Source organism: Mustela erminea, chromosome 14 (assembly GCF_009829155.1).
Source record: "Mustela erminea isolate mMusErm1 chromosome 14, mMusErm1.Pri, whole genome shotgun sequence".
Classification (NCBI taxonomy): Eukaryota; Metazoa; Chordata; class Mammalia; order Carnivora; family Mustelidae; genus Mustela; species Mustela erminea.
In genome coordinates, this window is record NC_045627.1 from 40,880,455 (window position 1) to 40,905,286 (window position 24,832).

The 24,832-nt window shown below is 40.6% G+C and overlaps 1 protein-coding gene across 7 annotated transcripts in view; it reads left to right on the forward strand.

Moving 5' to 3' along the window:
- SAMD8 (sterile alpha motif domain containing 8) overlaps window positions 1-5,670 on the forward strand; it is a 46,275-nt gene extending 40,605 nt beyond the window's left edge. For 5 of the 7 annotated variants that reach the window (XM_032312505.1, XM_032312506.1, XM_032312507.1 and 2 more), the window contains 2 exons: window positions 4,844-4,994; window positions 5,167-5,670. In XM_032312505.1, coding sequence (XP_032168396.1) covers window positions 4,844-4,994; window positions 5,167-5,471 — 456 coding nt within the window. In that variant the 3' untranslated portion in view covers window positions 5,472-5,670. Of the gene's footprint in view, window positions 1-4,843; window positions 4,995-5,166 lie in introns of those variants that run through there. The other 2 variants (XM_032312512.1, XM_032312511.1) reach the window with 2 other exon arrangements.
- The last annotated feature ends 19,162 nt before the right edge of the window (window positions 5,671-24,832 follow it).

A 24,832-nucleotide genomic window follows, 5' to 3' on the forward strand; every position in this document is an offset into this window, starting at 1 on the left:
CACACTATTCTCAACTTCACTCTTTGCTGGGATATACTAAATAATGGCCAACTTGTTGTTTTTGTTTTAAATTTTGTAGCTTGTTTTGGTATATTATAGACAATATCTTCTCTTCTGATTAAATTGCGAGAGGAGAGATTATTATGCAGATGGGAACAACAACAAAAAAAATTTAAAAACCTGAAAATCACCTGTACTTTACATAAAAATTGGCCTTCGTGACTCATTAAATTTGGACAAAAGAATTTATTATCCTATTTCTCTAAGCCTCCGTGCTTTAGTTATTTATTGCCAAATTACTCAGATATCTGTGTTGGCACCTTTGTTGTTATTTTAATGTTGTTTGTATATGTGTAAAACAAAATTATGTGTCAGCTCTTCTGTTACAATATAAATAGCTGAAATGCTAACAAGGAAGATTAAGCAGCCAAAGGATCAATAACTAAAACTACAGCCCTGAGCGGAAGGGTGACACAACTTTCTCCAGGTATTAGGAGACTGACCAGTAAGCAAAGGAGAAGGGTTAATATGACACTTAGGATTTATTGTGAAGACAGTGTTTTATTTTTCTGAAAATATATAAATTAAAAAGTAAAAACATCATATTCCCTCTCCTTTCCCCCATCCCATAAATAATCCTGTTAACAGTTGGGTATATAGCCACATAGACTTTTTTTTTTTTAAAGATTTTATTTGACGATTTCTGAGTGGCTCAGTTGATTAAGCATCTGCTTTTGGCTCAGGTCACGATCCCAGGCTCCTAGGTTTGAGTCCCACATCAGGAAGCCTGTGTCTCCCTCTGCCTGCCACTCTGCCTGCTTGTGCTCTCTCTCACTCTCTCTCTGACAAATAAGTAAATAAAATCTTTAAAAATATATATTTTATTTGCAAGAGAGAGCACAAGCCAAGGAGGAGGGTTAGGGGAAGAGGGAAAGGCAGACTCCCGGCTGAGCAGGGAACCCAGTGCAGGTCTTGATCCCAGGACCCTGACTGAGATCATGACGTGAGTCAAAGGCAGCCACCCAACTGACTGAGCCACCCTGGCGCCCCCACATAGACTGTTTTTAAGCATATTCACACATTCATATAAGTTTATATAGTAGATACTTTTTAAATAAAAGATAAGCTTATATTGCAGACATTGTTCTTCGGTTTATATTTTTTAATAGTATGTTGTTTACTTTCTTCCTAAAGAAATACCTATGGCTATATCTCATCTTCTTTTTTTCCTTAAGATTTTATTTATTTATTTGACAGAGATCACAAGTAGGCAGAGAGGCAGGCAGAGAGAGGTTGGGGGGGGGAAGCAGGCTCGCCGCTGAGCAGAGAGCCCGATGCAAGTCTCTATCCCAGGACCCTGGGATCATGACCGGAGCCAAAGGCAGAGGCTTTAACCCACTGAGCCACCCAGGCATCCCTATATTTCATCTTTTTAATAGCTGCAGTGTCCATTGTATAATTTACCAGTTTCTAAATCATGTACATTTATGTTTTTTCCAAATCTTACTATTTATAAATCGTGCTATCATAAATGTTCTTGTGCATTTATGCATTTTCTGTTATTTAATCATCTACTTAAGATAAATTCCTTTAAGTAGAATTATGAAATCAAAGAATATGTACATTAAATACATACTGCACAAATATCCAGCAGAAAAAGCAAATTTATCACTACTACCAATACTGTATTCATGTCAGTTTTCCCACTCCTGTGCCAGCACTACTCAACTATCAATTATTGGAGTCATTGCCATTCTGATTGATGAAAGATGGTGATTTGAGACTTTTACAGTTTTATGTTTTAAAGGTTATTATTTATTTCTTAGAGACCATGAGCAGGGGGAGGGGCTGAGGGAGAGGGAGAGAGACAGAGTGAAAGAGGGAAAGAGAGAAGCAGGCTGCCTGCTGGGCAGGGAGCCCACCTCTGGGCTTGATCCCAGGACCCTGAGATCATGAGCTTAGGCGAAGGTCGACCCTTATGCCACTGAGGCAGCCAGGTGCCCCTACAGTCTTAATGTTTTATATTTCTTATATATATAAATTTCTTATATATAAATTTCTTAACATTTGAATTTATTTCTGCACATGATGTGAAGTAGAGATAGAATAGTTTTCCCCGGTTAGTATGTTAATGGATTAGAAGATATTTTAAAGAATAAAAATATAAGCTTATTATACTGAAAAGAGAATTTTCTGTAGCAGAGGGATTTAATTGTGGGTCAGCCACTAACGAGAATGTTATATGTGCATTGGGCTATAATGTGTGCTACAAAAATAAATTAGATACCATTCCTCTACAGTATGGATAGCCCTCTTTCTGTCTCTGATGACTGTGTTTCATTATCAGTTAGTTATATATGGACATTTCTATTCAAATCTGCCCTAAATACTGTTAATTGTTTTTATATTATAATATAACCTACTTATTGACCTGTATCATTTGTAGCAGTTGTTAAAAATAGAAAGTTAAGGTGATAGTAACTAGCAATCAAGTCCCTTACAGTAAACTCCGTAGGGCATTTTCATTGAAATAAAGTAATTGCTTGAAATCTCATTCCCAGAAGTAGGAGGTTTAGGGACAAAACCAAGAACCTACCTGTTTTTGAAATGTAGCAATGGACCCACCTTAAGGAAAGAAAATACAGAATATTTGGGACATTTAAAATTGGAAGGGACAAGGAGACTGGGTATCTGAGCAATTATTGTTTTCTTTTGACTGGCATCACTTGTTTCCTGCCCTTGTCTGAGAGATATTTTCCTAGCAGTCTCTGTTCTTCACTGCCTGACTTTTTATTTTCACAAGAGTACCATCTCCAGCTCTATTCTCATTAGAGGTCTTAGAAGAACTAAACTATGTGTATTTTAGCAACTTTTCTTTTCTTTTCTCTAATAATAAATCCCTTTTCCTATCTTGCCCTTCAATAAGGCAGAAAGGGAAAGCTAGGTAGTACATAATCAGCAAGTGAGATTTCTAATGAAATTGTGTTATTAGGTTGTTTCTGTTGTTAATTAGCCATAGTAGAAACTTCAAACCGTAGGCCTTTAGGGGCGCCCGGGTGGCCCAGTGGATTAAAACCTCTGCCTTTGGCTTGGGTCATGATCCCAGGGTCCTGGGTCCTGGGATTGAGCCCCACACCAGGCTCTCTGCTCAGCAGGGAGCCTGCTTCCTCCTTTCTCTCTCTCTGCCTGCTTGTGATCTGTGTCTGTCAAATAAATAAATAAAATCTTAAAAAATAAATAAATTAATTAAATAAAACATAGGCCTTTGTTTTTTTGTTTGGTTGTTTGTTTTGTTTTGTAAGGTTATTTTCTTTAAAGCTCTAATTGACTTTATTGAACGATTCATGAATTGGGTAGCACCCCTAGGAAGTAGAGAGGCCCTCTAAGACACAGGACTTTGGAATTGGACTTCCTGGATTCACATCTTGGTTATGTTACTTACCAGCTGTATGACCTCTCTAAACCAATTTCCTCAGCTGCATAATTGAATCACTTCATAGGATTGTTGTGGAAATTAAATACAGTAATACATAAAGCACTTAGCAGCATGTCTTTCACATAGTAAAAACATGTAAAATTTTAGGAGTTCTTTGTACTGTTACTATGTGTTAAATGCTTGCTTTTTTTTTTTTTTTTTTTTTTTGAAAGAAGGACCATTACTCAAACTCTTCCTCCAAGTGGATGGCTTTTTTAAGCTTATATATGGGAGTTGGCATTGGGTTTGGCTGTTAATAGGAAATTCAAGATGGCATGGTTTAATAAATAGTGGTTTATTCTACCTCATAAGAGAAATATGAAATTAGGTCATGTGTACCCATATGGACTTATTAAAAACCCATGATTCTTCTGTCTTTATCCTCTCCTATCCTAACACTTTTGTATGGAGTTCTCAAAAACCCATGATTCTTCTTTGTACTTTCCTGTCCTCACACTTGGCTTGCATCCTCAAGGCCACTTAGTAGTCCAAGATGGCTGCTAGAGCTTCAGCTATCATGTCTGAGTTGTAGGCTCAAAGAAGGAAAGGTGAAAAAGACTTCCTCCTAGTTGTTTTTTTCCTTTATAAATAGCCTTCCCACAACTCTTTCACACTTTCATTTACATCTTATTTTATAGAACTTAGTCACAAAACCACACCTGCAAGGGAGGCTAGGAAATGCAGTGTTTTGGTTGAGTTCATCGCTGTGTCAAATAAAGTAGACATTCTGTTACCAGTGAAGAAGGGAAGAATAGATACTGTCATAGCCTCTTTCTTAATGGCAAGAACAACCAGCAAATACTATTGCATTATTGGATGAAAAACTTGAAAATATTTTGTGTAATAGTGACCTTTTCATTGTAAAGGAACTCTTAGAGAAATTTGAATTACATAGATTTCATGTAATTACCAGAATATTTCTGGTAATATTCTGGTAATTACATGAAATATTTCTGGTAATATTTCTGGTAATATTCTGGTAATTACAAGTTGACCACACTTTTTTTTTTTTTTTTTAAGATTTTATTTATTTATCTGACAGACAGAGATCACAAGTAGGCAGAGAGGCAGGCAGAGAGAGAGAGAGGGAAGCAGGCTCCCTGCCGAGCAGAGAGCCCGATGCGGGACTCGATCCCAGGACCCTGAGATCATGACCTGAGCCGAAGGCAGTGGCTTAACCCACTGAGCCACCCAGGCGCCCCTACACTTTCTTGATGTCTAGAATGAATTAATTAGACTGGGAGTCTGGTTGCATTTGTTCAGATCTTATTTCTAAGTCATTCGGAATTTGAATTTCAATGTGAGGGATGTTTGGAAGCCCCTACCTCTCTAGGCATTAGAAGCACTAATTTGTAGCTTTCTTTATAGATATATGGCAGTGTATGGGAGAAACTACACCGGGCCTTTGCCATTTGGAGTGGCTTTGGTATGACCCTAACTGGTGTTCACACTTGTGGAGATTACATGTTCAGTGGCCACACAGTCGTCCTAACTATGCTGAATTTCTTTGTCACTGAATGTAAGTATCTCTTTAGTGCTTCCATGTATTAGATGACTGGCTACAGGGTAGGCTGAGGGAAGGGTGTCAAGTTCTATGAAGAATGAAAGTAGCAGACTGACTTAAGAAACATGTGACTTAGAAGCATTGGAAAGAATGTGGTTTTAAAATGATCTTTCTGTCCTTTTCCCAGATACACCAAGAAGCTGGAATTTCTTACATACTTTATCCTGGGTTCTCAACCTCTTTGGAATCTTCTTCATTTTGGCTGCTCATGAACATTATTCCATTGATGTGTTTATTGCCTTTTATATCACGACAAGACTCTTTTTGTACTACCATACTCTAGCCAATACCAGAGCATATCAGCAGAGTAGGAGAGCAAGAATTTGGTTTCCCATGTTTTCTTTTTTTGAATGCAATGTGAATGGTACAGTACCTAATGAATATTGTTGGCCATTTTCAAAACCAGCAATAATGAAAAGATTGATTGGCTAAAGTCTATCTTTGTAATGGGTGTTCATGGTTAAATATGCAGTAGTTGTTGAACGTGAATAACGTTTGCTTTCTCCCCCTAAGCTGTTCCCGGATGCCTTGCATTTTGGCTTATATGTTGACAAAGTGAAATTCCATGTTCTGAGCAAGGCTATGATTGTAGAAATCCAGAAAGAGCAATGAAGAGTCCTTACATATCCGTGTGAGTAGGAAGCTTAAGTAGATGTTTCTGACCCTTCTCTTTCGGCAGACTTAATGTTGTGATTGAAGTCAGGCTGTTAACCCTCACCTGTTGAGAACTTGCTTATTGAATTTAAGTAATTTGGTGATTGAATGTGGTTGTTTTTTTTTTTTAATTTTCTACTTCATTAGGACTCTAGTCAAGAAATAATTTTTTTTAGGTCCTTATTATCTTAAAGGAAAAACCCCTACCAAATGAGCAGTACTTGTTCTTTGAACTAATCTCTGTCTTTTTAAAAAATGCAACTCTAGAAAGTGATCTGTGTCACTAACAAATAATTTCTGCCTCTGAAACAACTTTAAGAAAAGTATACTGAACATTACCAGGATGCCTGAAACAAGACGAGAATGGAAGGGGCCATACATGAGGTGACAAAAGTACAAATATAGTATTAGCATTTTTCACCAAAGAGGCAACAAAAGATGCAGTTCCTCTTTTGTTCTGAGGGTTCAGTATGACTGTCATTAGTGTTTATAAGGGGAAAATGGCTGCATCCATAAAAATAAAATTGGCTTAATTTTAGTGAGATAGGTACCTGGAACAACTTTGTACTACAGTTGTTATTTAGACATATGACAGCCCAATTTTATGCCTTTAAATGATGTTACTTAATGAGCTAAATAGTGGAGTGTGTTACCAAATGTTAGATAAAGTTCTTATGTCTATAAGTAGGGAGGTATGCATGCAAAGAATATTTTTTCTGTTTTTGAAAAGAAATTTATAACGATTGCGGGCATAATACAACTTTTTGGTTTTTGAAATTTGTCATTCTTGGCCATCAAAAGTAAACAGTCTCAGATATATTCGGATGTGGAAAAAAGGTTTTGTTGTTTTTCTTTTTTAAATAGAGTTGTGTACATACATTCTTTCTACTTAGTCTTAATTTGGCAGTCAGGAAGTGATATAGTTAGTTGCCGTTTACAACACTAGAAATTTAGTACCTTAAGTAATTTGACCTTTGTGGTAACATTTGTCACTTTACTTTTAATGATTCTGGTTAGTAGTTATGACAGAATGGTTATGGAATTGGCTTTTGAGCCCCAACTGATTGAGCTTAGTTACTTGGAATATTAATTGCATGGTTTTTACATTCCATTTTAAAGCAAGGAGTTAGAAAAAGTGCTGGCATATTGAGGTCTAAAATTAGGCCACTTAGCAGAGACCCACTCCTAATGTGGGTGAAATATTTTATTTTTGCACTTTAAGTCATATTCCCACCCCTGTATAAGCTACAGAGGAGCCTGAATGGATTGGGCAGGAGAAGAATATTATGCAAACAAATTCCAGCCCGTGCTGAATGATCTCAATTTGAGTCTACTCTGAATATTATTTTTTTTCTCACCTGAGAAATGGCACAAGGCAATTCAAGTTTTATTATGCTTGTAAATCTCATACTTCAGAATCTTATAGTATCTTAAATTATTGATTCTAATACATGCCTGGGACAAAAATGTCAAGATTTCATCTAAGGAAACTGCATGATCATGAAGGGTGAGGGATGTTTCCTATACTACTTAAAGTACTTTGACCCTTGAGGTCAAAGCCATGTAACTGCCATTCTTTACAAGTGACAGAGCGAGACCATATTTAGCTAGGGAGGATCGAGTGTTGGCTTTTGGAAAAATGTTTGAAAAAAATCTGTGGCAACATTAAGTCAGGAATGTTAGATAGCTGCTTAATGGTAAACTTCCTAACATCAGTCTTCTTTCCTTCATATGGATTCTATTCTAGAACAAAATAGAAAAAAATTTCAAGTAATTTTGCAGAGCTGTTGACATCGAGAGTGCCTAACAGCAGTCTGCAATGAGGATTGTAAAATAAGTTTTCAGCCTCGCATTTATCATATCTGATTTGAGGAAAAGGTAAGCTAGATTTATAATTTATTGTTATAACTAATACAAGGCAGTGTTTACATAAATTCATCATCTCCAAGTCTCTTGGAAAGTGTTGATACAAAATTCTTTTCCATTTCTTTTTTTAATATGAAACCTGTATTTTAGTTGTTTTTTTTGTTGTTTTGTCCAGAAATTTCCAGATTTTGTCTTTTTTTTTTTTTTTCCTTGTTAAAATGTAAACCATTGGAAGAGTGGTATTTATATTCACATTTTGGGGGTGAATGGGCCTAGGTGGAGAAGCTACATACGTATTTTTTTCTCCTTTCTACAGTTGAAGACTTAGGAGAGGCTTATATTCTTAAATACTGAGACCTTAGTATAGAAGGAACCAAGAAGGTTTTTGGTTTGGGGATACAAACTAGAAGTTACATTGAAAGTCCTTGATGCCTTTCTCTATAATTTTGGTGGCAGTGTAGCCTTTTTTTTTTCTTTTTCTTTTTCTTTCCTTTCTTTCTTTCTTTCTTTCTTTCTTTCTTTCTTTCTTTTTTTTTTTTTTTTTAATGTCTGTGCAGGGCATTGTTACTGAAGGGTATTGAAGTTCATAGGGAGTAAGGAGGTTTTGAAGATGGCAAATAAGCTATTATCACTGAATAATTTGGGAGAAACTTTTTGGCTATGCTGCAGAATTTTCAAATGGCTATCCTCTCCATCATTCTCAGTGGCCAGAATTGCTAGAGTAAAAAATACAACTTCCACATGCTGGGTCTGTTTTTTAGTTGTTACTGTTTTTTTTTTTAAATCAGAAAGCAATGAGAGTAGCCTTAGAACCAGTCAGCCAAAGAAATGTGGGCTGTTCACAAGAAAGAATCCATTGAGTGAAGACCTGCTGGTTTTATAACTCTGACACCGCAAGTGGTGTTCTTTCTTGCCGTGTACTTGCTGAAGTATTGTTACTCAGAATTCCAAAAATCTTATAATTTACAAACAGAGAAGCCAAACTCTTTTATAGTTTATATGAAACAGTCTGTTTTAGAGACATCTGTTCGGAAAGTGTTACTTATATATTCAGAGTCATATTCATAACACTAACTTGCTTGGAGTGTATTCCGCAAAAGGTAATTTCATCATGAGTTTTATAGTAAACATTTTTTAAACATTCTTGGTCCAAAATGCTTGAGAACGTTAACCATATTCTTGTTTTAAACTCTGTGATCTAATAAACTTAATTCTTTGATAGTCTTTTTGTAGACTTAAGTTATCCCTTACTAAGAGTAACTAGCAGTAATAGTCATGTGTCAGTTCTTTAAGGTATTCAGGCATTTGCGATAAAGTTCTCTTTTGGAATAGTCCAATAGTTTTCTTAAACAGTATTGGTTTCTTTTAGATAGTTTCAAAGCCAACAAAGCATGTCAGTTTCAATGCCATCTTCACTTGGCAGTTAAGATGGTTTGCATTTGTAAAAAGTGCAGCCTGAATTACCCCTACACCTCTGTAGAGACTTGTTAGTAAGTCAAAAGTCAGGCTGCTTCAGGTAACCAGTGAGAAAGGAAAGAAGTTGAGGGTTTTTCCCTCTTTGTGTTTGAGTGGCTCTGAATGACTGAAATTACTATGAAAGTAGGTTTTGGTCTCCCTCTCACCTACTGCTCACACTCAGTGAATACCACCAATTTCAAGTAACTAAAATGTGGCCTATTACTTTACGTCAAGTTCAATAAAAGTATCTATGAAATCTGTAAACCATAATTCAGCGACCGGTAAGGTTGGTTTTAGAATATGTTCTACTCTAAATTAGCCAATAGACTTTTTATTCAGTGTATTCCATATTTAAGCATAAGGAAGATTTGTGTCTGATAGGAAGGAAGAGGGAATACTATGATAATCTCATTATTATTTCAGGTCTCTTTCAATATGAACTACTGAGTTGTCTGAATGGTAGCCAGGCCATGTTATTAATGTCATCTTAAAAATGCTTAATTTTAATAATTTTTTATTCAGAGAATCTGTGGATTATTAGGACAATTGAAGTATTTCTGATATGGAACAAAGGAAGTGGAAACTGGTACTTAGTGGGGGAAGCAAAATTAGCTTGGACTAAAGTGGGCATGTTTTGTTTTAAGAACTCTACCTAAATGTAACTCTGTCCACAGAGAAACTAGTATTACTTGAAGATGTGAATGTTCCTGTGGTAGCCATACCTTGAAGCACAGTGTTGTATATAAGTAAATATCTTGATTCTAAATTAAATCCAGATTTAACTAATATATTATTTTATATCTTTGTTGTATTAAAATGTTTAAAAACACTAAAAATAAAACATTTGAAAGTTGAATTGCAGTCTCTTATTTGAATGTCTTTGCATTACTAATGCAGCTTGTCTATTTTTTTTACAGTAAATTTTTATTTTTGCAAATGATTGGGCCCAGCAACTTTAAATTTTAATATAGTATCTAGTTCCTGGCTCTTACTAATTCTTAGTTGTCTCTTCGATAAGCCATTTGCCCTTTCTCCTTTCTTTTGTGTAAACTAGGAAAGAAAAGTAATCTTCCTGGGGTATTAGAATAATTATGGATTAAGATGAAAGGGAGGGAAAAGATGCAAAAAACACATTAAAGTTTTTGTTCGGTTGGTTGGTTTTCATTTAATTGTGGATTATATGGGAAGATGCCATAATCCTGGCAGGTCAGCTTTGGAAAAAATGATGAACAGGGAAAGAAGGGAAAACAGCTGTTAGTGGGTAGCACGTAGCCCAAAACCATGGAGTAATTGAAACACTAAGCATTGTGATAGGACCATATGAATTTAATCCGTGACTGACTTAACTTTCATGACCACTCCTAATCTGTTGGTGGCTCCAGCTAGTCTCTGTCTCGGGAACTCTGGGAAAGAATAGTCTAGAATGGACCTAGAGGCTACATGGTGGAATAGAAAATCCACTGGGTTTAGACTCTGAAGGCCTGGGTGTTGCATCTCTGCCACTGATTAAATTAGGCCTTTCTTCCAGCTCCACCTAACTTTACGTTTAAAAAGGGGTGCAAAAAAATGCCTTTCTCCTGTATTAAAGGCCAGATACGAAAGTACTCTACCCTTGCTGTCTTAGTAGCTGGTACATAATGCTGAAATACTAGTGAATTTAGGTCAATAAAATGGCCGATGCCCCCAGGAAATTAATAATCTAGCAGGGAAGTTGACATGAAACATTCATTGGGGGAATCAACCCACAGTTTTTTTGTTTTGTTTTGTTTTGTTTTTTTAAAGATTTTATTTATTTGTCAGAGAGAGGGAGAGAGAGCAAGCACAGGCAGACAGAATGGCAGGCAGAGGCAGAGGGAGAAGCAGGCTCCCTGCCGAGCAAGGAGCCCGATGTGGGACTCGATCCCAGGACGCTGGGATCATGACCTGAGCCGAAGGCAGCTGCTTAACCAACTGAGCCACCCAGGCATCCCTCAACCCACAGTTTTAAAAAAACTGCCTGGTTGAATATCTTCAGGGATGGGGAAAGGGAACTGGGGGAATTTGTACCATTTTCATACAAAGTTACTGTTTTACATATTTGATTTTCCTTGTAGGCTTTCCCTTTGAAAAAAGAGTTAAGGATAGGAGAAGGAAATGTTTGGAAATAAATGAGTCAATAGAAATTTTACTGTCTTCATTTAATGGTAGCTTGGGAGAGGAAGGGCTCAGTGGGGACTGAGGGTCCATGCAGAATTTATTAAGCATGTAAAACTTGAACTGAGCCTTCCCTGAAGAAAAAAATTCATAAGAACATGATGAAAGCTTTAGAAGACTAATGTAAAAAATTGGATTTGTGTATGTGTTAGAGAACTGATGTCAGGGTATGTGGGGTTTTTTTGTTTGTTTGTTTTTTAAGATTTGTTTGGGCGGGGGAGAGTAGGAGTTGGGGCAAGAGCAGAAGGAAAGAGAGAGACTCTTAAGCAGACTCCTGCTGAGCGAGGAGTCCAACAGGGGGCTTGATCTCACAACCCTGAGATCATGAGCTCAGCCGAAATCAAGAGTCAGATTCTTAGCTGACTGGGCCACCCAGGCATGCTCACAAGGTATATGTTTTTTTTTTGTTGTTGTTGTTTTTAAGGTTTTATTTATTTATTTGAAAGACAGAGATCACAAGTAAGCAGAGAGGCAGGCAGAGAGAGGAGGAGGAAGCAGGTTCCCCATTGAGCAGAGAACCTGATGCGGGGCTCAATCCCATGACCCTGGGATCATGACCCAAGGCGAAGGCAGAGGCTTTAACCCACTGAGCCACCCAGGCACCTCTGACAGGGTATATGTTTTTAAGACAACCATTGGAATACCTGTTGCCAGGGTCTAAATTGTTAGGACACGTATAAGTAGTTTTATAAATCAGGAGTTAGTAAAGGGCACAAGTGTAAGTCAAAAAGAGAGAGAGAGGTAGGATGATGGAAAGTACACAAAAGATCAAATGGGAGATGAAGGAAAGGCTACAGGCCAAGTCAGTAGGTTATGGAACCCACGCCTGGGCACAGCTTGTAGGAAGCCTCTACACCTAACCAAGGAAGATCAAGACATCCCAAAATGAGCTGCCAAGTGCTACTGGATTAGGTAATGTGACTGTAGGATATAATATACCCTTTATCCAAAATTGTCTGTTTTATGGTCAAACAGCTCACTTACCTGTCCAAGTGCTGGGCTGCCAGGCATAATGTGGAGTGGGAACAGCTCTGTCAGAGACTTGAGAAGAGTGCTGGGGCAGGAGAATGCCTCAGAGGAGCTCAGTTACCACCATCAGCAGTAACTTGGAAGAAGACCACTTGATAGCTGTAAGGCCTCTGTTAGAGCAGCATGGATATTTAAATGCTGTATGTTCTCAGCTTAAAGGGCCCCCTAGGAGAGCTACAAGTATGAAACCACCATGAACCATTCATATTCTAGCCTTAAGGGTCTTGGATCCCACTCTAAAGAAAACACATGTACGTAATGGTTTATCTTTTTAATGGTTTATCTTTTTCTTTTCTTTAAGATTTTATTTATTTATTTGAGAGAGAGAGTGTACAAGCGCAGGGAGTAGCAGGCAGAGGGAGAGGGTGAAGCAGGTTCCCTGCCAAGCAGGGACCCCAATGTGGGGCTCGATCCCATGACCCCAGGATCATGACCTGAGCCAAAGGCAGATGCCCCCTAATGGTTTTTCAATACAGACTAATCAGCCTTCATCAATAAGTTGTCAGTGTATCTGAAATTTGATCCTGTTTTTCCTCAAAGACTGTTTTGGAGGCCTAGCTGGAGAGCAGTTGGCAGTAGTAGGTGATGTGATTTGAGGGACTCCAACATGGTGAAAACCATCTGAGCCACCCAGGTACCCATGACTCTTAGTATCTTTTAAAAAAAGTTATTAATTGTGAGTAATTAATGAACATGGTAGCAAACTATATAAACTGAAAACTTTTCTTCCCACTCCTGTGCCCAGTCTTTAGTTCTTTTTCCAAGTGACTATCATTTTTAAATAGTATGTTTTCCCAGAAGCATTCCATGCATATTCAAACAAATACATATTTTTTTCTATTTCTGTTTATATTATTTAAACAAATTGTAGCATATATAGGTAAGGTTTTGCACCTTATTTATTTCACTTAACATGTACCAATGCCTTCCCCTCCAAGAACACACGTTAGTTAAATAAGTTAGATTTATTGTTCATTGCAGTGAGGGAGAATGCACACCGTGGTAAATTACAGAGCATCTCAGCTGGAGGGTGTTGGGAAAGAACTTACAGGATTGCGTTTGGATTAGGTGGTTGGGAGGAAAGTTTTAAGGAAGCTCTGGATTGGATATTTTCAGGATGCTGGACCAATTTTATAATTGGGTGCCTTAATAAATGTTAAGACAGAAGGAATAGATCGAGGCTTAATGTTATAATTAGTAAAGAAACAGAAATCACTTGGGATAGAAGGACGTTTAGTGGGTTTTGTGGTTTAGTAATGTTCATGTTTTTAATCTGTGTTCAGACATGATTATTGATAGCCTTGTTTTTATCTTGGTCTATCATGGTCACAGGTCTCCTTGTCATATGTTGGTGTTCTTTTTTTTTTTTTTTATCTGTCAAATAAATAAATAAAATCTTTTAAAAAAGAAAAGAAAGAAAGAAAGATGATTTAACAGATTGAGAAGGGTCTCTCCCACTTTTTATAGTGTTGTCTTTACCATCTCCTGCCACTGCTGAGTCAGGGGCGGGGGTGAGGATGTTGATAATTGTCTTCCCAAGCACCCAAAGGAAGCTAAGTCCTGTTCAGTCTAAGGGAGAGTCTGGAGAACTCAGTTGCTTTCCATTTCAATTTTTGTAAAGGGTGGATGTTAATACCTGCCTGCCCACCAGCAGCTCTGCCATGGCCTATGAGACATTCCAAGGATCTGAATTTACCCTGTCCCAGATACAGGGCTCCATTTTAGATATGTAGGACCTGAAGCATGGAAGATGTTTTGAAAGAATATTTATCAAGCATTTATTGAGCACCTATCATATGGCAGGCACTGTTTTTTTTAATTTATTTATCAGACAGAGATCACAAGTAGGCAGAGAGGCAGGCAGAGAGAGAGGGGTAAGCAGGCTGCCTGCTGAGCAGAGAGTTCGATTCGGGCTTGATCCCAGGAACCTGAGATCATGACCTGAGCCGAAGGCAGAGGCTTAAACCACTGAGCCACCCAGGCACCCCACCAGGCACTATTTAAGCATTGGTGCTTCAGTGGTAAATGAAACAAAGTCCTTGCCTTCAGGAACCTTACTTTCTAGACAGTAATATATGAAAAAGAAAAGCATCCCTGACAGGTGTCAACTAGTAACTGGCAGTGGTGTTCCATTACTGAACATAGACAGTGTTATAGAATACCACATCAGGTGAGGGCTCTGCATGATTGTGATGGACCATCTTCACTCATAAACAGAGCTGGGTAGACATATTCAACACAAAAAATAACCAGATACCTCATCTCCCTATTAATATGAGTAACTAAAATACTGAATTGTCCCAGTTTTCTAAAAACATTCAATCCAGAATAGTATCTCACCTCCTTGTTTCCTGGAACCCTCTGCAGCAACTCCTAACTCAAGCCCAAATCCTGTGCAAGCTGCTCCTGACACCCTCTTACTGAATTTTCCTATTCTTTTCAATAGTGTTTTGTTTCTCTTGCTTATGTGAATTTTAAAAAAACAACAAACAAACAAACAAAAAAAACTGTGACTAATGTGTGCCCCTTCCTACCCCATGATCTTTGCTTGGTGGGAATTGGTTCTTGGTAGCCAAAAGTGGATACACAAATACAACACACACTCACACACACACACACACACACACACACACACGGAAACAGATAAAAGGATAGAGAGTGATAGGGAGCACTTGCTATCTGACAGCGCTTTTAAGGCCTTCTACTCAGACATTAGAGTAGAGGCCTGAATGGGAAAGGAACCATGTGGATATCTAGGGGTTGAGGGAAAAGTAAGTGCACAGACTGACCTCTATAATAGGCTTGGCATGTTCTCCAAACAATTAAGAGGCCAGTTTAGCTTAAGAGTGAGCAAGGTGGTGTGGGTGGGGGGCGCGTGGGGGTGCCTAGGTGGCTCAGTGGGTTAAGCCTCTGCCTTAGGCTCAGGTCATGATCCCAGGGTCCTGGGATCGAGGCTCTCTGCTTAGCGGGGAGCCTGCTTCCCCTTCTCTCTCTGCCTGCCTCTCTGCCTACTTGTGATCTCTGTCTGTCAAATAAATAAATAAAATCTTAAAAAAAAAAAAAAAAAAAAGAGTGAGCAAGGGGAAGAATGATTGGAAGTAAACTTAGAAGTAGCCGGGGCTCTAAGCATGCAAGCCTCAAAGGTCTTGGTGAAGAAGATTGATTTTGCCTCAAGTCATAGGAAGCCATTGAGAGATTTTGGGTTTGTGTGTATGAGAGTGACATCTCCATTTTAGCCAGAGTGACACTGCCCTTAGGCTAAGGCAGAGAAGACCTACGTGGGTGACTGGCCTGGCCTTGGAGACAGTTGTCTCTGAAAATTTCATCAAACTCTTCTGGGTCCTTTATTAGAAGTCTGGAAGAAGGAAAGATGCACAAGGAAATGAAAGCCACAGAAGAACCAAAGGAGAAGGCACCATAATCTCAGAAATCCTATGGTAGAATGAGGCATAAGTGGATGTAATAGGAAACCGGATTTTTCTTAACATCTCTTCACTTGAATAAAAAATTCAGTTTAGCAAATTAGTTATGAGAGCCTTATTTTTGGTTCAGAGGCTGGCCTTTGCAGATGGGCACCAGCAGAGGGTGCTATAAACCTCAACAGCCTGGATGCCTTAGGTCTCAGGCACGGAATGAAGTATGAAAGTTGCTGTTTTGAACATAGTGTGTGCATCGGAATCACCTGGCTTTCCCTTCCCCCCTTCCTCTGTTTCTAACAGGTTCTCAGGTTAGATGCAGAAGATTTTAGATGCTGATGTTCCCAGTCAGTTTCTCTTTCTGGAGGTGATAGGAATCCCCTGAAGAGCCTTTCAACAATCTGAGGTGCCCTCTCCTAAGGGCATTTCAGAATGGGGTGGAGTGAGAATGCAAGTGTTCCTGCATTAGTTCCTTCCTCCCTCCCTCTCAGACAGTTGTAAAAAAAGATTAATGTTCCTGCATTAGTTCCGTCCTCCTTCCTCTTAGCCTGTCCACTGAAGCTCTATACAAAATAGTTACCATAAGCATCACGCTTAGCTTTTTTTGTTCTCTCATTCCATCTTTTAATTTTGGTTTCCAGTTGTACATTACAAGTGTACAGAAATCAAGTGACTTTTGGCTGTTGACGTTTTATCCTGTGACCCTGACAAACTCATGTACTGTATTAGTTCCAGAGGTTCTTTTGTAGATTTCTTAGGATTTTGCACATAGTCATAGACAATCTCATCCATCCATGAGTAGTGACCATTTTATCCTTCCCCCACTCAAACTTGAATTCTTGTTTCTCTGGTAGCCAGAACTAGATCTACTGACCCCCATTGGGTCATGATATTCAAGAGCAGTTAATACACCAAGTCACAAAGCAATTGACAGTATTCTGAGTTCTAGGTGACCACTGAGGATGCTTAGGGGAAAGACATCTGAAATAATGAGAAGTGTGTTGGCCCTAAGATGTGAGAGACCTAGCCTTGAAATAGTTTTTATTGGCCAGAGCTAGAGAGTAGAACCCTGCCTTCCTACAGTGGGGAGATTAGGCTGTAGCCAGGAGTGGGAAGAATCTAGCCTTTAGCACAGTCCTGCCACTCTGAGCCAGGAGTTCCTTTGTGGGTCAGGTATCTGAGTTGTGGCTGCCCTTGTCTGGGTGACTGCTCTGTCCACAAACTGGCATGAAGGACTGAGGTCCTCATTATAGAGGGGGAGGGGTTTTGGGGAGAGACACCTCAATAGGCATCAGGGAAAAGGACATGCCCTGGCATAGGGTAGAGAACTGAGAGGGAATCATGAGAAGCCCGACTCTTGTGCTAAACTTCTGGAGGACTGGAGGAATAGTCCCTCCAGGTCCTAGTTTCCTTATCTCTAAAAGAAGAAGAGGAGTTCTGTTCTGACTTCACAAGGTGCTTGAAAGAAGACAGTGAGGTAATAGGCCCAGATATGAAAGAGAAAAGGTATTATTGGAGTATAAGGTCATACTAGGTGAATTACCATACCTGAACCAAACCTCCCTAAAAGTTGAGTTCTGTGGGAGAGTCAGGGTGTGAGGGTAAACAGTATGCCCTCTTTTGATACAGGATTCTCTTGATAGCCTTTATGTTTCCCCTGATTAGCTTCTTCTGCTAGATGGCCCTCTAAGCTGTACTCACTGAAGGCTTTGGTTGAAGTTTGGGCATGGCCACTCAGCTTTTCCAGCGTTCTGTCTCTGCATGGTCAGGGAATGGGGGAAGGCGCTCTCTGCTTTTCAGCCCTTAAGCATTCACCCGCATCATACAGATGTTTTAGCAGTAGGGCTCAAGCCCTCTGGGGTAGACTCCTACTCTTTTGTAATATGACTTTACCGCTCCTTCCACCAAGAGGCAAAGTCTATTTCCCCACCCCTTTTATAGGAGCTGTCTTTGTGACTAATAAAATGCGGAGGAAGTGCTGACATGAGGATACCGTTTTCACCCTCTTGGGATGCTGGCCCGAAAGGCTGTGCCATAAAGGAACTTGGCATGAAATATCTTGTCAGGAGAGAGAGGCCCAGCAGATCCAACTACCCAGCTGAGCCCAGCCTCTAGCTGACCCATCAGCTGAGACAGCTGCATGAGTAAGCCCAACAGACTTCAGGACAACTGTCCAGTCGTGCAGAATCATAGACATAAACCATTTTAAACTACGAAGTTTTAATGTACTTGTTAGATTGCAATAAATAACTCATATACCTAACTTTTTTTTTTTTTTCTAATCCTCCTTCCCACTGTTCTTCTATATTTCGAAAGGCCTGCCTTTTTTATGAGGTCAGAATGTGTTTTTCCAGCCGCCTCGGCCAATATTCAGTTCTGTATTGTCCTGAAGTCTATTTTCACAGGGCTCATGTTGGCTCTGAGGCTGTATATCTTAAATGCAATCTCATTGGTGAGTCACTGATGCATTCCTACTTGGCTTTGCCTGGAACTAAATGGATCAACACATAGGCTTTCAGAATTTTTTTTTTATTAAGAAATCACAAATTTAGACTTTTGCCTGCGGCCAAGGTAGAGTATACGGACCAGATTTACCCTCTCACTTCATCATTGCCCCCTAGTTTGCCACCATCATGCTAAATATACTCCAGATGTGATACTCCAGAAGTGATGTACTGAGGACAGCCAGCCCATACTCCCCTTGATCTGGCCTCTGCTGACCTCTCTAGCCTTCCCTCGTTAAGTAACCCTTCCTCCTACTATTTCCTCCTCTGACATCCATCTGTTGCACCTTTCTTGCCATATTATTTGCAGTTTGTTGCACATTCCATGATCTATCATGCCTCTGCATCTTTCCTTAGGTGCTGCCCTTTCCCTCTAGCTAGCCAACGTAAACACGGCCTCCATTTTAAAGACTCTCTTTAAATCTGAAACCTTCTTGATGCTCTCAGAGTGAGTTGACTCCATAATCCATGGTCCTTTGTTGATACAGCAGTCCTTGTGCCTACAGCGCTTCACAATACTCATTCATGTTTGTCTCCCTTTCTAGACTGAGATTAGTCTCCACTGCAGTGTCTGACACACACTAGTTGCTTAATAAACACAGAAGGAAGTATGGGAGGAAGGAACGTGTATCACAGAATCTGAAAGGATAGGGATGTCCACAGGGCTAGAGGGTGAGCTCATGCAATGTTCCTTCTGAGTGATGAAAACACCAGCTTGATATCATGGCTAACAGAGCCATGGCAGCATTAATTGGGACTTTGCTAATTTTGAAGGAATAACAAATTGGATCTTCTATTTTATAGCATTGATCAACAGAGTTTGTTCAACTTAAATACTGTGATACAAAGAAGACCAAGCATTTCAGGTAACCATTATACACTTAACAAGTAACCCTTTCCATATAAACGATTGATGGACTAAATTAGAAAATACTCTCGTCTGTTCATTAAAACAGATTTCCCTGAAGATCTGTACTGAGGAGCAATTTATTAGCATAGTTCCACTAGATTCCTGAAGGCAATAAAACTGAATTTCTTTTAATATGCTTTATGATTCAGTCAAGCCAACACTTGTCAGTGGGACCTAGTTAATTTGAATTAACTATATTTGAAGTCTTAGCATTACAGATCAAGAGCAGAGTGATTCATTCAAATGGTGTGTCTTTGTAGCTTGTCTCATAAAATTACTGGAAACACAGAGAAACCTAATGCTGTTTTGAACAAGATAAAGGAGATGTCCCTGATATACTTTGGCCTCTAGATTTGAGGCTTAATGAGCTTGGTGACATACTAGTTGTAGGGGAGCTGTAGCAACAGCCCTGACATTTAACAGACACTTGCCCCTCCTCCTTGTCCTAGAAAGAAAGAAAGAAAAGAAAAGAAAAGAAAAGAAAAGAAAGAAGGAAGGAAAGAAAAAGGTAATAGAAAGCCAACTTGTATACACATATACCCACAGACCTTTCCTGTGGCATAAGGGATTTAAATGAAGAAAATAAAAGGCCAGTCATGGAAGGTCATCCTGTTAGAACAGAAGGTGGTTACCTGGGGAGAGGATCTTGCTACACATGAACACATGTCTTTTGGGAAAGCAAAGAGGCGATTAACGCTGGGTGGTGCTCCACAAACAGGGCCTTAGACATTTCTTCCAGCTATGATTTTTGTACTTTACTAAATATGTCCTGGAGCTGGGGTTTTAAGGAATCAATGAGGCTTTGGGGAAAGCTGAGGTGAGTATGAAGCCCTCCCCTCCCATCAGAAAGCAATGTTGGGCTCCTGAGACAGATTATGTCCTTTCCTGAGCTTCAGAGGTGGAGCCATAGCTGGGCATGTGACATAAGATCTAGGAATTCCAGTAGCTTCCTCCTTTCTCCTTTCCCCAGTAGCCCAGCAGATTATTCTGGGGGCCACCACGGCTGTGGTTTCCCCCTCCAAGCCAAACTAAAACCAAGGTGGCTTGATACCCTGAACTGAAGAAGAAGGCAATATTCTGAACTTGGATGGAAACCCCTGGTTCTGTATATTCCAATTGTGTCTCTTCATTGGCACACTGTTTTTCATCCATCTTTGCAATGTCCTTCCTTTGCATTCCCGCACTGAGCTTAGGTATGAAGATTTCAGGGCTAACCTGCCCTTCCAGGTTACATTTACAGGGCTTAGAGTGCAACCCTCTGCAAACGGGTCTGGGAGCACAACTTTAGTCTTCCTAGCCCTTTTCTAAGCAGTGAATTCTGAAATCATGGTTCTTCTATATATTTAAATATAAATATATATTAAAACATATATAGCACCATATATGTGTATATAAGCACATATAAAAACATTTCTGCTTTTGCATGTATTATATATTTTGAATATTTGCTTTCCTGTATCATTGGCTGACTCTCCCAACTGGCTCTTCTGCCCCTCTTCTCTGAGATGCCCCTCTCCTTCTGCATTTCTTCCCACTTCGTTTAACAGCTGTTTGGTGATCCACTATGAACAACACCTATATCTCAGGTCCTTTGGGGGAGTGAGAGATGCAAATCACACTGCCCACCCTCAAGTCCTTATAATTTGATAGGAGAAGGTAGAAAAAAACACAAAATGACTATAAACGATCATTATTCCATTTCTGAGCACCTGTTATATGTTGGTGCTTTAAATATAATGTTCTATTTGATCCTTGCAAACCTTGTAAAATAGTGGTATCATCCCCCCATTTATAGCCTGTCAAGGAATTTCCTTAAGGTTATACTGCTAGTAAGTACAGAGCTGGGATTCAGACCTGGGTCAACATCTCCAAGAGTGTCTTCTGTGAGCTACACTACTGTGTCAGGAGACCTCTTTCTGCAGATCACAAAGGCAGATGCCGTAACAGTGATGTGAGCTTCCAAGGAGGAGCTGAACCTGGGAAGTTTCTGGAAACACATTTGAGGTAGGTGGGCTTGTTTACATCTCCTGAGCAGCAGCTCCTGGGGTAGAATTAAATGTGCAAGAGATCCATTGAGGGTTATGCCTGATGACAGACAAAGGAGAAAAAACAGAAGCTTTGGATTTCAACACAGGAAAGAAGAGTGGGTAGGAAGCATCACAGATGACAACACTGTTCCCAGAAAGTTTCAGCCAGGCCAAAGGGACATCCTGAAGCCAGGAGTCCCACGTTGTACAGGGATGGATCTGTATGAGGATCCCTGCTTCACCAGCTGGGCAGAACCTGTGTGACCTTACTGGATCCAGAAGGGCGAGTCTGCTGTGCTCTGCACACAGCAGATCTGAATAGGGCGTTTTCATGGCTGCCATGAGAGGCTTAGAAGAATTGGTTAAATTTTGGGAATAGCTAGGCTGAGAATGACAGTTGAGACAGAATGCTTTCTATAGAACCACTAGTCTCTTGAGATACTTTTTGAGAAAACTAGACTGGGAACATATTACATTCTCCTTTCTTATCATGCACATTAATTTGAAGCTCTGAGAAGTTCCACCTGAAGAATGGGTTCATTAATCCAACAGCTCCCAAATCTGTTTGATCACAGAGTTCTTCCCATATATGTAAATTCTATAGTTCTTTCTATGTATGTAATTCTGTTACTGCGCTGGATAAATAGTGGCCAAAAAAAAACCTCTGAAAACTCCGTGCTTGTTTAGAAAGTTAGGTTAGGCCATACTTGGGAGGGCTGTAGCCTGTTTAACCCGGTGCATTGGTGGCTTTATGGAGGGGTTCTGAAGAGGGGCGTCATGCATTCAGCTGTGGTATCTGGTGGTGATGTGTAGTGATGATTGGAGCAAGAGGGTGGTCCTCGAAGTTAATCCCTGAGTACTCACAGCCATAATGAGCCTCAGGATGTCCCCTGTAAATCTCTTGAAATATGATTGCTATTTCCAACCAAGAGTCTAGGAGAACTCAACTGGTGGGAGGAATGGTGGGTCACCCAGTAGCAAACTGACCAACCTCCTACGGCCAGAAATAATGGCCTATTGTGCCTCTGGCTTCCTCACCAGCTTCCCTCTGTACTGAGTGTCCAGGTGGCTGCCAGCCAAGCTGTCCTTGTGACTTTCCCAGGCTTCAGAACTCTTCACCCTCCTTCCACTGCCTCCCACACCAGTCCAAGAGATACAGGGCAAACACACAGTGGATGCAGGCAGCCGTGAGATCTGAGTCATGAGACATTCTCAGCAGTGACGCTGTGGAGAAGCCAGGTCTCCTCTCCCTTCACTGTGGAAGTTCATACCCATACTATAAATTTACCAGGGAAATTTTTGAAGCCAACTATCTCTGTTAATGCACTATGACAAGGATGGTCCAAAGCAGTGGAGTCTTTGAATTTTCTGCAAAAATGATTAATTTTCCTCAGTGGGTAAGGCTTTGACCATGGGGAGGCAATGGGAATGGTGGTTAAAAGCATATGCATGTGATCTGGAGAGCTGTAGAATGCTTCTCCTTCCCCTAGTCACTGCTGGGCTTTAACAGGCAGTCTAGATCAGTGATTTTCATGCTTTGGTATACCTGAGAATGATAGCCCAAAGTTGTGTGCACAAAACCAGACACACTGTCCTTTATGCACAATTTCAGGGATTTTTCACAGGTATTGGCTTGACTTTCCCGAGCCCAGTTACTCCCAGCATGCCCCTCACCTCCAGCCATGGGCCCTAATTCCCCCAAATATTTTAAGTTCCTCTATTCACTTTTACCCTCCTTAGTTTTCACCCTGGTACTAGCTGTGCTTGGTACTAGCTGTTTTGTCCTCTCACTGCTGGCCTCCCTGCTACCCTCTCCCTTGATGCCCTCTAGAACCTTGTTCTAATGTAAATAAACTACCCTAAGTCTTCAGCTTCACTGCTGAATGCTTTCACTCTTCTCACCTTAGGAAAAAAGGACATTTACCCACAGATGTTCCATCTTCCCAGAGGGAAGCCTGCTCATTCTCCCATGCCCTCTTGCACTCAAGGGCTGGACATGGGGTTGAGAGGGGTGGCCACTTTTTTTTTTTTTTTAACAGACAGAGATCACAAGTGGGCAGGTTGGGGGAGGAAGCAGGTTCCCCACTGAGCAGAGAGCCCAATGATGCAGGGCTCGATCCCAGGACCCTGAGATCATGACCTGAGCTGAAGGCAGAGGCTTAACCCACTGAGCCACCCAGGCGCCCCAGGGTGGCCACTTTGTTTTACTCCTCCGCCCTCCTATAAAATCACCCTCCTATGAAATTACTTCCATCATCAGTTCTACCATCCTCTACTCTTTATCCTTTATGACCAGCTTCCTGGTTACTCCCCTGTGTTCCCTGAGGACTTTAGCACCTGACTCCCAGTTTTCCTCTCTACCTCTTATAGCAACATCCCGGTGACTTCAGTATCCCTGCCGGTAACTTGTGCCTATCCCACCATTGTGTATTGACTGTGTGGGGGGGCAGTTAGCTCCAACAACCTAGACTCACCTGTCATCTTTGACCTCTTCAACTCCAGTGAATCTCCCTTGCACTCCACCCTTCCATGGCTACTCACCACCCCAAATGCTCAACTGCTAAACCTTCCATCTCAATGTCCCACATTCTAACCATAACCACAGCTTCAATCCTCCCCCACTCTCTCTCATCTCAGTATGTGTTTGTTTCAGTCACATGAAGATTCCCAGTTCTTAGCCCCAACACTGTCCTTAGACCTGGGCAAGAGGGCTCTCCCACCCTGGGCTTCCTACTTTATTTTTTTTTTTTTAAGATTTTATTTGTTTCTTTGACAGAGAAAGAAGTCACAAGTAGGCAGAGAGAGAAGGGGGGAAGCAGGCTCCCTGCTGAGCAGAGAGCCCAATGAGGGGCTCGATCCCAGGACCCTGAGATCATGACCTGAGCTGAAGGCAGAGGCTTAACCCACTGAGCCATCCAGGCGCCCCATAGGCCTCCTACTTTAGAGGGCCCCACTCAAAACCTTCTCAGACTCTGCCTATTCTTATGGGGTGAGGAGTCTGCAGGGCCAAAGAAACATGCCCACATGATCACCCTCTCCGTAGCTGGACCAGACTCTGGATACAGAAGCTCTGTCTTCCCCACTGGAACAGTCCTGAGCTTGCTCCGGGCCTGCATGGATTTCTTTCCCAGAGTCCTTTCTCTTGAGCATGAACTGAACTGCCAGTGACACACCCGTAAGTCCACAAAGTGGTCAAGGATTGTGTGTATGTGAGTGGGTATGGATGTGTGGGTTGGGGTGTACCCCTCACATTGTGTGCTGGGGCAGGAAAAGAAAGACTGTGAATCTCAGGCTGTCTCTCCCTATGTGACCTCATCTGGTACAGGCAGCAACAGGACTGACTCCTAATAAGGAAACCTTTGAAATTTGCCTGGCTGGATTTCAGAACTGTTATGGACTCCTGTGTATGCCCGATTTCCTCCTTTTTGACCAGGGGTATCTTTAGCAGTTATCCTGTGCCTATCCTACCCCATGTGTGTTAGATGTATGTATGTGTTGGGGGGCAGACAGCTTGTCTCTTTAGTTCATAGGTCTTTAAGTCAAGAGGAAGTGTGCTGAAGTTGCTGTACTTAAGCAAATATACCTGAGAAGCCTCTTGCTGGTGCTGTAAAGGCTGTAAAGGTTTGGGGGAGGTCTTGGGAGGGAGTTAATATATTTTCCATGTAGGAGAAATGTAAATAATGTGACCAGACTGTGGATATATATCCATACACACACACACACACACACACACACA